Source organism: Athene cunicularia, assembly GCF_003259725.1.
Source record: "Athene cunicularia isolate RWA chromosome 1 unlocalized genomic scaffold, athCun1 chr1_part1, whole genome shotgun sequence".
Classification (NCBI taxonomy): Eukaryota; Metazoa; Chordata; class Aves; order Strigiformes; family Strigidae; genus Athene; species Athene cunicularia.
In genome coordinates, this window is record NW_020799091.1 from 98,704,864 (window position 1) to 98,717,359 (window position 12,496).

Consider the following 12,496-nt stretch of genomic DNA (forward strand, 5'->3'; position numbering starts at 1 on the left):
AAACTAAAAATGACAGTTCAAGTCTCTTACTTTAGGTAGCACTTTATAAAAAAGGACAGTAATTCTGTCCTTTTTTCCAGTTCTTTAAGAGACCTAGTAACAAAAGTCTTTTCTAAGTGGGAGTGTGTAATTTTGAGGTAGTTTACAAGCTTTGAACAAGAGCTAGTTATGTTCTGATCTAATTTTTTCTGCATGAACTGTTCTCTCAGTTTATCAAATATAATCAAACCATTCATACTCCAGCATAAGGACATGTTATGTGAAATCTTGCTATGAAATCTCTTACTGAAATTTTAATATTTTATTTCCAGTTGGAAGACTTTAAAACTTCAAAGAGCTTTGGATGTTGTAAATTTATTACCAAAGAATGATTTCTGAAAATTATAAATGGGTTAGCAAATGCCTTTTTGTGCTAATAGAAAAATAAGTCTGAACTCATAAATAAAACAACCATGATTTGTTCTCCAAATTTCTGGCACTCTCAGAAAATGAGGGACAGAGATGATGCAGTAACTCTGAACCTAAGGAGGAAATGCTTTTCAGTAGCTTGGATCATCGAAATAAATTTCAGTTTGGGCTCCAACTTCACACATTCATTTCACTGTGCATGCACATAGCACGTAGTTCTGTCTTTGTATAGTATCATCCCATAAAAGTCTCATTTGAAGCATGTTGCTAAATTCACACCTTGCGTTTCTGCAATAGCTGAACATTCAGCTCAGCCACCTTAAGCTCATCACAGCCACCTTATGCTCATCACTACCAGATAGTGAGGTACTGAAGAGCTTATCTGCGTGCTTGGTTTTGCACAAATGTTATTAAATAAAGATTTAAACAGATGTATCTGAGAAAATGAACTTTGATTTTTAAAGTTGGTTCTAGCAATGTGATGTAGAAACCTGGAAAAGCTTCCAGAGAATCTAGTGTTGAGCAGTGTCAAGCACTGAGCACAAGAGCATCTTCCACCATCACTCAGGTAAATTTGGAGCCCCTACAGGGACACTTCTTGGAAATAAAAGAATTCTGTATTGAATGAAACCTGGTGATTGCAAAAGAAAAAGAAGACAGTACCACCCAGCATGTTGGGCAGAGGTCATAATATAATGGCAATTTAATCATTGTCAGGTTGTTTTCTTGTAGACTTGACCAGCAGAGGGGCTTAAAGGAGATCAGTGAGATGGCTGTGAGGACAGCTGGGGAGAGTTTCTCCCCACTATGAGGGGACAGTGTGAAGATGCCTGTTTGGAAAACTTAGGAGCTAGCAATAAATGCTCATTTCATGTACCAAACACAGCAAGTTCCCTCTCTAGACTGAATGAGCCATGACAGGCACAACACAGGTCTTCCAACAGTGAAGACCATCAGCTTATACCTGAAGGGCAGTAGGGGAGCTGGTGTTGGTATGCAGAGAGAGAGAGAGGAAATGCTGTCTGAGCAGTGCTGTGCATGCAAGCTAGCAAAATCACCTTTTCAGACTGCACTCTGAATGAGGTCAGCCAGATAAAAGATGGGTTTTCAGGGCAAAGCATGAGGATGGTCTAATAATCAGGATATAAGATAATAGCCTAGACAAGAGTTCATCTGCACAGATAGGTAGGAAAGGCCCTCCTTTAGAGGTGTTCTCCTAGAACAGGCTATAAACCTTAGATATTCAGAGTTTGTGTGATAAAGATGTGGGCAGGAGTGGCAGGCAGGATAATGCTATATACAAAATCTTTATGAAGGCAAGTGAGACTAATAGCTGTTTTGTTCCTTTGATGTCCTTGTATGAATTTCTTGTATCTCTTGTGTCTTGTAGATTTTTCATGGAGAATACTAAACCTGGCAGAAATTTAGAAATATGAAACACTAAATATGTACTTTGATTTTAAAATGTGAATGCACAGCAAATTGGTACTGGGTGTCAGAGTGAGGGAGGAAATGTTCTTTCCCAATTTGCTGTTGCTTGTTCAATTGACAAACATGTTTTTAATTATTCTATGTTTGTTTATCTAATTAAAAAACCTACTCTGTTAATGCCTTATGAGTTTAAAACTTTGAAAAATTGCATGCCTACTTGTCCCATTGGTTTTCTAACACCCTCTTCCTGATTTTTTTGGTTCCCACAGGAGGAGAAACTGCTGAAATGCCAGGCATGTATCCACCTGGAGAGTATGATCTGGCTGGCTTTGCTGTGGGTGCAGTGGAGCGAGGGCAGATGCTGCCCCAGCTGGAGAGAATTGCTGATGGAGACGTGGTTATTGGTGTAGGTTCTTCTGGTGTTCACAGCAACGGGTACAGCCTTGTAAGGAAGATTGTGGAAAAGTCTTCATTCGATTTCTCTTCTCCAGTTGGTGTCTCTGGTGATCAGACATTAGGTACCACTTACAATGCAGTTTCTTGTATTATAACTTGAACTTCTGGACAGGCAAACGTCACACAATTGTTTTGTCTGTGGCATAGCTTTTGTAACTTTCGTAAGGTGCTAAAAAAATTACTCTGTTCTTTAACACATTCTCATCTTCTTTTTTCCTCTGAATCACATATGCAGGAAAGAAGTTAAGGGAGGGGCATAACTAATTGTATGCTAAAAAAGGCAGAACACTGTGTTTTTCTCTGTAGTACAATGATCATTAGTATCCAGCAAATTAATATTTTGATATTTCCTCAGTTTTATATTGATTAACATTTCCTTCTGTGCTGTAACTGGTCTTCTTACATCCTCTTTCATCTACAGGAGATCTCTTGTTAACGCCAACTAAAATCTACAGTAAGACTCTGTTGCCCGTCCTTCGCTCAGGCCATGTGAAAGCCTACGCCCACATCACTGGAGGGGGCTTGCTGGAAAACATCCCCAGAGTTCTCCCAGAGTCTTTTGGTGTCATTTTAGGTGAGATGAAAAGAAAAGCTATGGTAACATCCTCATGTTAATATGGATCGGTGTGGAAGCCTGTGTATGTGGGGCCATGTCAGCTGATTTGCGCTGTAAGAGCTAGACTTGCCTCTCTAGAAATATTTGCTTTTTTCTTCATTGTTGCTGAAATTCTCCTTGCACCTGTACTGGAGCCAGTCAAAACACTTTGTAGTCTTAAGACTGCTACCCATTGAATTCACTTCCCCTGATGGTGTTTTGAATTGATTTTTTAGGAAACTGTATCCATACTTGCAAAAATACAACAACATTAAAAGCAATCCAAAGTGAGCTGTCACCATTTGCAATAGCCTACAAAATTATTGCTAATTAAATGATACTCATTAAGTCTTCAATTAGCATTCAAATAGCTCAAGTACATCTCATGCTATTAATTAATCCTGACCACAGTCTCGCCAGGTATGCTAGAAAGAGTATTTCATTTATAGAGAAAGTGTAGTATGGAAATTTAAATTACTTACTATAGGTTATGCGTGTTCGTTGGGTTGTAGAGTAAAACAGGAGAACTAATATTGAGTTTTGCACTCCAGAACTGCATGTAAATCATTCTTCCACTTGTCTACAGTGGACACTAATAAATATAAATGGGGATAATACCATTTTAAAGATAACATGACAAGAAAGAAACGTACTGTCTTTGGAGTTCCTTTACACTGTCTCGTCCAAGAAGCATTTCTCATGCTGCTGTAAATCATCTCTACCTTCCTGGAATTGAGAGCAGTGTGGGACTTCTGTGACAGTTTCTCTAGAAGCAGAGTTGTCACCTTCAGGAAGATAATTTTCCAAAGATTGCCTCAGAGGCCATTTTGAATTACTGATTAATGGATTGCAGTGGAGCAATATGATTAATTTCTTCCCAGAATGACACTTCTTTCTACTCCCAAGTCTTGTTCTGTAAGGAAGGAAAAAGCATCCTGTTTCCATGCATGGAAGCTGATTTCACTCAAGCTAATGCTGCTGTGGGACTTTGTGCTTCCCATCGAGATCTTGCCTCTTCATATTCTAATAGTTTTCATATTTGTCCACAGATTTCCACTCTTCATTTGTATTTTCAATTCTCTTCAGATGCTCTTACCTGGAAGATTCCTGAGATCTTTTGCTGGCTCCATAAAGAAGGGAACCTCTCTGAGGAGGAAATGACTCGGACATTTAATTGTGGGATTGGTGCTGTCTTGGTAGTTCAGAAGGAGCTGGCTCAGCAGGTCCTCAAGGACGTACAGAGACACGAGGCAGCTTGGCTGATCGGGAAAGTTGTGTCCCTACAAAAAGGTTATATTTTTTTTCTCTTAAAAAAAAAAAAAAAAAAAAAAAAAAAAAAAAAAAAAAAAAAAAAAAAAAGCACAGCTAAATTTCTTAGCTGGTGAGTCTCCATGGAGGTTAGCTGAAAATCTCTTTAATTGACACCTCCATGGCTCTTTTGCACAGGGTATTAAAATGACAGTCCTCACGACTTCAGTGTTAGTCCATAGAACATGTGCTTAGCAATGTCAGGTGTCACCAAAACTATAAAAAAGTAATGAGAAGCAGTGCCATTAATCTCTTTTCATAGGTACTCCTTCTCTGTTTCTCCCTTTATTTACACGTTGTTTTGTTGTGTTTTCTCTTCTTGTACATGCTCAGGCTCTGCCCATGTTAAAGTCCATAATCTGCTTCGGGCCTTGCAAGCAAATAGATCACTGTCTGTGCATAGCCATATTCAAGGCAAAATCCAGACAAAGAAAGTGAAGGTTGCAGTCCTTATCTCTGGAACAGGTGAGAGTTATGTTCTTTATTGCAGTGTAAAACAGACTATTGAAAAAGGAACTTGCGCTCAGATTTAAAATCTCTTAAATCCTTGCAGTTCTCTGTGGAGGCTCTGATGGGCTTCTAACAGGCTTTCAGTAACAGGCAGAATAGATTTTTGCCCCTGAATTAATTTCAGTCACAAACAATGCTCTTTAACCTCTGCTGCAAACTGACTATGAATTGCATCTGTGTTCATTTTATCTACAAATGTCTACATGTTCTCCAGATTCAGGGAACTACTGTGTTGCAGCATTATTTCACAAATAGATAGAACTTCCTGCCATATAGGCACTCCTAGGGTTTCCAGTATTCTCACTTGCTAAGAAGCAAACCATCATTCCAATTCCATAAATTACAGTTTAGAAATTTAATTGCTAGTAAAAGCCCTGTAGCCTCCAGCTGTCAAATTCCATTCCCAGTAAGATCAATTTAAAAAGGATTATTGTTAACATCAGAGGTTTTTGGATTGGGTCTCACTCACACTGCTGCTTATTTAAAACCTCTTCTTGCTGTTTACTATATTTATTCTCCAGGAATTATTTGATATTCATTAATTATTTTTTCACTCATAGGCACAAACCTGGAAGCCCTCATAAATAGCACAAAGAAGCCCACCAGTTTTGCACAAATAGTTCTTGTCGTTTCTAACAAAGCTGGTGTGGAGGGGTTAAGGAAAGCTGAAAGAGCTGGTATTCCTACAAGGGTAAGTAATTCTCATGTTTATAAAATTAGCCATCATTATCTCTGACTGTAGAGGGAAGGTGCTATGAGATAATGAGTGTTACTAGGGTAAGAGATGGTTTGATAGGAAACCTTCCACTGACTCCCTGGACATTTTTTCAGGCTCTCCAGGATTCATTGAAAGCAGACTATGTTTCTCCTAGTGTCACTGGATCCAGTGCTGCATTGCTTTGCCCTTTGTGCAGTCGTTTGTATTACAGATGTGAAATGCCACTGTTCTGACTTAAGAGCATTTTACAGTCACTTTTCACTGATAACCACAGACATAGGAAAGATTTGGTCCCAGTGCAAACTTTGCTATTAACTTTAATAGTAGCAGGATCTGAATGTTCCTGCTGCTGTCTCATATTTGGGAGTACACAAAGGTCACAAGCAAAATATATCCATGTATGCAGGGGAAGAACAAACGTACATTGAGGAAAAAAAATACAGTCTGAGAGAGCTGATGGTCTCACTGGTTAAGATGGGGAGTGGTGGAACAGAGGAGTACATGCCTTACCGGTTACTACCTGGTAGTTCCTAGCAGAGTTCAGCCCAGTGTTGAACTGGGCTGTTTCTAGTGCCTTCTGCCACCTTTTCAGCTAACCAGTTCTGCTTTTTCAAAACTACTGTGGCAAATCTAGTGGGGATTAACAGGTATTTTTATTTAAAATATTGACCTCATGCAGTAGGGGCTGTTTTATGAGTTTGTGATTAGGCTTTCTTTCAGGGTTTTGTGATACAATTTTCAGCAAGGTTCAACTGCTAAAATATCAGAGGCCTTAGACTGAGTGAAAACATTGTATGACTTCAGGTTGTCTTGATGACCTACACTTGTAGGTTGTTAAATTATGTCAAAATGCTGGGGCCTACACTTGTAGGCCTAATAAAATGAAACTCTTGTTTATTCTGATGATTGCTTTATGTGAATAGGAATAAAGACTGCATGTTTCTCTGTTGGCTGCATGCATTTATAAATGGTTGCTCCTGCTGTGGATGTGCACCCAACTCGAGCCACACATGGAGATTTACTTGTTTTTTTTGTCTATTACTCCAGGGTACCATTTCATTGTGCTCTTAGGGCTTTTAGATTAAATTGACACTATGCCCGTATTTCTTTGTCTTTTGGGTTACCACAGGTTATTGACCATAAATTGTATGACAGTCGCACTGACTTTGACAGTGCAGTTGACAAAGTCCTTGAAGAATTCTCAGTTGAACTGATATGTCTGGCTGGATTTATGCGAATACTGTCAGGTCCTTTTGTCAAAAAATGGGAAGGTAAGCACAGCATAGTACTGTATGCATTTAAAAAGAAGTAATTTTATGGCTTATCCTCAGGAAAAAGAAAATGGGAAAAATATAGAAAAGGGACTATATTAATTCTGGCTTTGCAGGCAACTGGACTCTTACCATCTCATAGGGAAAAGGATGAGAAAGGGAAAGGCAGTATTTTACCCCTTCCTTCTGTCATTTCCACAGAGGTTTAAGGAAGCCAAGGGCAAATGCAGGTCTTGTAGTATTTGATTTATTAGAAATTAGTTTTTAAAAGGCTGTGAAGACTTTAGACCCCAGCAAATCAGGTGCAGGGCAAATTGTTGCCTAAGCAGTAGTTGTTGTTTGGGGAGAGGTGATCATCCAGCCACTGAGAATTCCATCCCCTAACAGACGAGCTGATTTGGCTGCGTATAAAACTGCAACACTGGGCAGCAATATGCAGTTCCTGTTAACAAGATCTTGCCAGTCTTCTGGTCAGACATTGCAGGAGCTGTGTGAATCCGAGGGTGGCATGTTTCACAGGCAGATCCAGCTCTTGTATGTCCAGAGTGTTCACAGTGTCTCCATTCTGGTCATCTTCTACAGTTTTTCCAGGTCTTTGTTTAGAGGCTGGTAACACCTCGGCCTACTGCAGTGGCTGCTCTCCCTCCCCCAGTTGTTACATTCCTCTTATTTCCTTCTGTTTCTTTTAAGGAGTCCTGAATCACACAGAGGCAGCTGCTCTTCTCACAGTTTTCTCTGCTTTGGTTCAGTCACAGTTACTTAAACTGGTTCTTGCTCATACCAGTTACAGGCTGCTCAGCCTATACATTGCAGCTCTTGGGCGGCCTTTATTGTTCAAATGCTGACTTCTGTGTTACCCTGGGTGTGTCTGTGACACAGACCTTTTACACCTGAACTACTTTTCAAACCTCTCTTTAAAAATCAGTGGAGCAAAACAGGCATTCCTAGGAGGCAATTCATTTTATGCTAAAGCTGTCAGCTAAAGTTAAGTCAGATGAATTGGTTTTGTTTCTTTCCATTCGTTACAGAGTCCAGAAGACAAAGATGTAAATGCCTGTACTGTAGACAGCTGTAGTTAGGAGAGAGGAATTCCTCACTACAAGAGATGTGTTTTGAGTAGAGTATCTGTGTAGAGGATGGAAAAGAACTTTCTCTAGTGCAGAGACCTTGCACAAATAAAGGGCGTGTTTAGTTCCCTCTGATTTAGGGACAGAGCGCTTCCAGCAGTGATGATTACCCTGCAGAGTGGCAGGATTTGTGTATGGATTGTGTAGGATTACATGTATGACTGACGCGAGAGCAAATGAAAATACTTTCTTCAATACAGTATGGTGAACTTATTTTTTAAATGTCCAGCACTGAATTGAGCTTGAAAACAGATACCTATCTGAGCTCTGACCAAGAGTATGCTTCAGTTAGGTCTTAAATGTGAACTCAAACATTCAGTTCAGCTCAGGGATCTGTGCCAGCTAACAGGATCCTGCTGTAAAACTGACCCAGCCATGCCTAGTCACTGACTACCCTAAATTATCCACATGTAATCAATTCTTGTTGCTGCTTTCTTAAAAGCTGTTGCTTTTTGTTTCTCGCAGTCATGAGGACATAGAGTGTGAAGTTAGTTGTGAAACTCTTTTCTTGCTTAAAGGCCATGAAATGTTAATTTTGAATGTTAACATACAGGACAGATTAAAAAAAGCAAGCAAACAGAAAACCACATTCCTTTAGAGCAGTTTTTCTAACAGTACTGTAATGAGAAACTGGGGAAACTCAGACAGAAGTGCAGAGGATTGTTTTCAGGTCACTGTCCCAAATACTTTCTTGCTCGAGCAGCAGGCAGGGTAGATGCTGATGCTTAAAAAGGGCTGTTTTTCAGATCCAAACCACATTTGAGATATTGTTGAAGATCAGTTGATACATTTGCCTTTAAGTTGCACAGGACAGTATCAGCATGAGTTACTGCAGTGAGAGTGCAGGTTTTGTAGGGTGCTGCCAGAAATGGCCTTCACTTCACATTACAAAATCATAAGCCACTATTTCGGTACATTGCTGCCTCCGCCAGCATATGTCAGCTCAGTCTCGCTGCTTGGCATTTAGGTGGTGTTTAATGAATCCTGATGACATACAGTCTTCCTAAACAGGAGGCATGCAGAGATGGCGTGGGCGTAGCATACTGTGATATAAATAGTATCGATGGCCACTTTTTTTTTTTTATTCCTGTAAGGGTTTGTACTGAATCTAAGAGAAGATCTAGGGCTGTCAGGCACCTTTTGACTTCACTCTGGTCCAGAATGGGCAGGAGGAGTTGTCACAGACTATTAGGAGCAGACAGGGGAAGTCTGCCAGAAGAAAGAAGGTTTTCTCATGGATTAACCATCGCATTGCTGTAGTGGTAAGATCCTGAGCTCATGGGCAGCCGCTCTCCCTTACTTTACAGCTAGGTAGGAGCTCAGGCATATGCTTTCTCTTTTAAGAGAAATGTAAGGTACAGGCTTCCCAGAGTTATAACCACAGTCACACCTGGTTGACCATTAGAAGTTACATTATCAATTTCAGGATCCCCCAGCCAGCTTTCCACATGGAAAGTAGTAGTGACAGTCAGGTGCTTTTCAGAAGGGCAGAGAGAAGGGCTGCTATATGAGCAGCTGTTGTGTTTTATTAAGCCAAAACAGGTGTGGAAGAAAAGTCCACGCTAAAGAATTTTTGCCTTGTCACAGGGGGGGATCTGTTAGGTCATTTGAAACTACACCAAGTTTCTTCCAGGTCATGAGTTTGTAAGAAATAGGATTGTGCTTATGATCAAAGAAGAGAAGAACAAGATGTTGGGTGGAAGGACAGCTACATCAAAAAATTAATCATTATTAGTCACCAGATAAACATGCTTGAGCCATGCAGTTAATTGGAACTGATTGCTGTGTTTGATTTTTTCTGAAATAGCAAGACAGTCTGAAATGCTTTGGGCTGGTTACCTGTCAGTATTATCAAAAAACAAGCATTATGCAAAAGTCATGAAAAATCTTTTTCACAAATGTATTTTGTTCCTATGTTGATTACAGTACTTTGAACACTCTGGTATGGCTGAATGCTAAAAGGCAATGATCTCACTTATGATTTTCCAGGAAAAATACTGAACATCCACCCATCTCTACTGCCTTCTTTTAAGGGAGCAAATGCCCACAAATTGGTGTTACAAGCTGGAGTCCGGGTCACAGGCTGTACTGTACACTTTGTGGCTGTGAGTACTTCCTTCTCCCTCCTTTTAACTCTAATTTATTAGTCTTAAGATTTTCACCTCAGAGCTTGCTTGGAACACATTTATACCATCATGTTTGAGTACCTTTCCTCCCTTGTTCATTCATAACATTGTTAGATGATATAGTGCTTTAGTTTGCTGTCCCTGGAGAAGGAACTGGAAATGAGTAGTCTATACAGGAGTTTAAGCTTTACCTAAGTTAACTTCTCTAAGCATCCTACTGCTGCCTTCCATGAGTTGGAGTGGGAGTACTAGTTCATATAAGGCCTTGGCTAACCCAAAATCTTTATTACTACACAGCACCAACAACTCAGATTTTATCATATAACCTTCCTCTTTTTTTGCTTTCAAGAAAAAGAAAAAAGAAAAAACCAACACAGGACTGGAAATGGCACAAGAAGCTTAGATTTGTTAAGAAGTAATCTAATATATGTGGAAACAGAGAAAAACTTAACAATTTATGTTAGTCAAAAACTGAGAAAACAAAAGCCAGAGACCTCTCAACTTGAAAAATGCACATTTTTATCAGTTCAGAGAGCGTTTTTCCCATCTTGTTCAGTTCCCAGGGTTGACAGTAACTAGTCTCCCCTCCACTGCTCCTGGAATCTGTTCTCCTGATTTTTGCTTTCTCTTGGAAAAAGACAAAAACTGTTTTTCCAGATAGAAGGAAAAATTGCATTCCTCTCTCCATGGTATGACTTAGGGTTTCTTCTCTGTGTGGCAATGTACTAAGAAACAATAACTAAACAGCAGGGATCTGCCTCATTAACATGCAAAAGAAAGATCTAGTCTGGCTTCGTGCCAAGGCTTGGCTAATTCACTCTTCTGAATTGAAATGTCATTTTTGTCCAATTTAGCCTATCAAGTCCCCAGTTAACATGGCTTTTGTTGTTTTCTGTAGCAGAAATGTTACTCGGTGGTGTTCTGCCTACCTCCTCTTTTTCTCTGAACCCTACACTTCTGTTAGTTCCTCACGGCCAGCCTGAGTGCCAGCATCTTTTCTGTACTCCTCACGTCAGCCCAAATTCATGTTTCCCGTAATAACATAATGATGAACAGATCCCCGAGGCAGCTGGATTACACTCATTATCCAGGCCCCCTTCTCTCTCCTCTTTCAACCGTTCAAACTTTCTGGCTATTGCTTTTCCAGGAGGAAGTTGATGCCGGAGCAATTATTTTCCAAGAGGCCGTTCCAGTGAAGATCGGTGACACGGTGGAGACCCTGTCCGAAAGGGTGAAGGAGGCCGAGCACCGAGCCTTCCCAGCTGCCCTGCAGCTTGTCGCCAGCGGGGCTGTACAGGTGGGGGAAGCTGGCAAGATCTACTGGAAGTAGGAGCAGCGTGTCTACGAACATCCTCAGATGGGACAGCTGGGGTGCCTTAATTGATCAAAACAGGGGTCACAGCCTCATAACACGCACACTGTATTCTCTTCACAAAGTGTTTTCAATGTAGAGTTTACTATGTCATGTTCTCACTCAAATCGTTAAAAGATTAAATGTCAAATCCAGAGAAAGCCACTAAATGGGAATATTGAGGCAGGGGGCTGTTCTCAGTAGTTTCAGCAATGCCTCTGTTACATGCTTCCTAATTTTAATCACTTCCTTGGCCAACATTTTGGTTCTCAGTCACTTTCTTAACAAACAAAAAACATTCCGTTGGTTACACAGAGATCTGAGCATCTCTGAGATTGGCTTAGGAACATCAGGATTACTCTCTAACAGACCATACAGGGTGTAACAGGATTCTCTTGACATGTGCTGTGAAGTGTTTGTGAAGAAAAGTAATAGAACTAGTACAATGGCAGAGACTGCTAAAGGCAAAAACTTTACTTGTAAAAATCTCTAGCTGAAACAAGAAAAACTGGCCTCCCAAAATACTAGCTATTCCTGCAGATAATGAAGCAGATTTTTTTCCATATAATTTCTGGTTTAATATTGGTAGGTTTTGTCCGGTGCAGATTCTGGACATATCCCATAATTTCAATTATTGGGCCTGCTATTAATCAGATGCTAAATAGAATTAAATGTCTGCTGACCATCTGCCTCTGAGCATCCCATGTGAATTCCCCTCAGAGATTTGTTCAGAGCTGAAAGAGTTGGGTTAGGTTTTTTTGAAGGAGCAGAAAGGGAGTTAGGACTAGATACAAAATGTGTTCTTGGCTTGTGAGACGTTCTTCAGAAATTCTGTTGAAGTTAAGTGCCTTTATTCTTGGAATGGTATTTTTACCTGCAATAATGCGGAAACCCAGTAAATGTTATCGTTCTGAAAACAATAAGGTTTTTTGCACAGCTCAACTCTTGTGAAAAAGCACCTGGTCTTCTTTTAATATTTTAGTAGAGTTGTGAAAACATTTTGATATTTACTAAAATAATCTATTTTCTCCCATGCAAACCAGAAGTATCTGACTGAAGCTGATTATTTATATTTTAGAGCTCCCCTTTAATACAGAGAAAGCTGATTTGTATTCTGTGCACCGATGTCCTTATGGTACTTCCATGTTGACGTAATCTCAATTTGGATTTGAAATAAAGTCTAATGAAGTTCAAA

The 12,496-nt window shown here is 40.0% G+C and overlaps 1 protein-coding gene across 2 annotated transcripts in view; it reads left to right on the forward strand.

The window, feature by feature from the left end:
* GART (phosphoribosylglycinamide formyltransferase, phosphoribosylglycinamide synthetase, phosphoribosylaminoimidazole synthetase) overlaps positions 1 to 12,491 on the forward strand; it is a 35,550-nt gene extending 23,059 nt beyond the window's left edge. The window contains exons 15-22 of one of the 2 annotated variants that reach the window (XM_026848266.1): positions 2,109 to 2,357; positions 2,717 to 2,869; positions 3,977 to 4,180; positions 4,532 to 4,663; positions 5,269 to 5,399; positions 6,556 to 6,697; positions 9,814 to 9,929; positions 11,098 to 12,491. In XM_026848266.1, the coding sequence (XP_026704067.1) occupies positions 2,109 to 2,357; positions 2,717 to 2,869; positions 3,977 to 4,180; positions 4,532 to 4,663; positions 5,269 to 5,399; positions 6,556 to 6,697; positions 9,814 to 9,929; positions 11,098 to 11,280 (1,310 nt within the window). In that variant the 3' untranslated portion in view covers positions 11,281 to 12,491. The remainder of the gene's footprint in view (positions 1 to 2,108; positions 2,358 to 2,716; positions 2,870 to 3,976; positions 4,181 to 4,531; positions 4,664 to 5,268; positions 5,400 to 6,555; positions 6,698 to 9,813; positions 9,930 to 11,097) is intronic. The other variant, XM_026848274.1, reaches the window with a different exon arrangement.
* Positions 12,492 to 12,496: the final 5 nt, after the last annotated feature.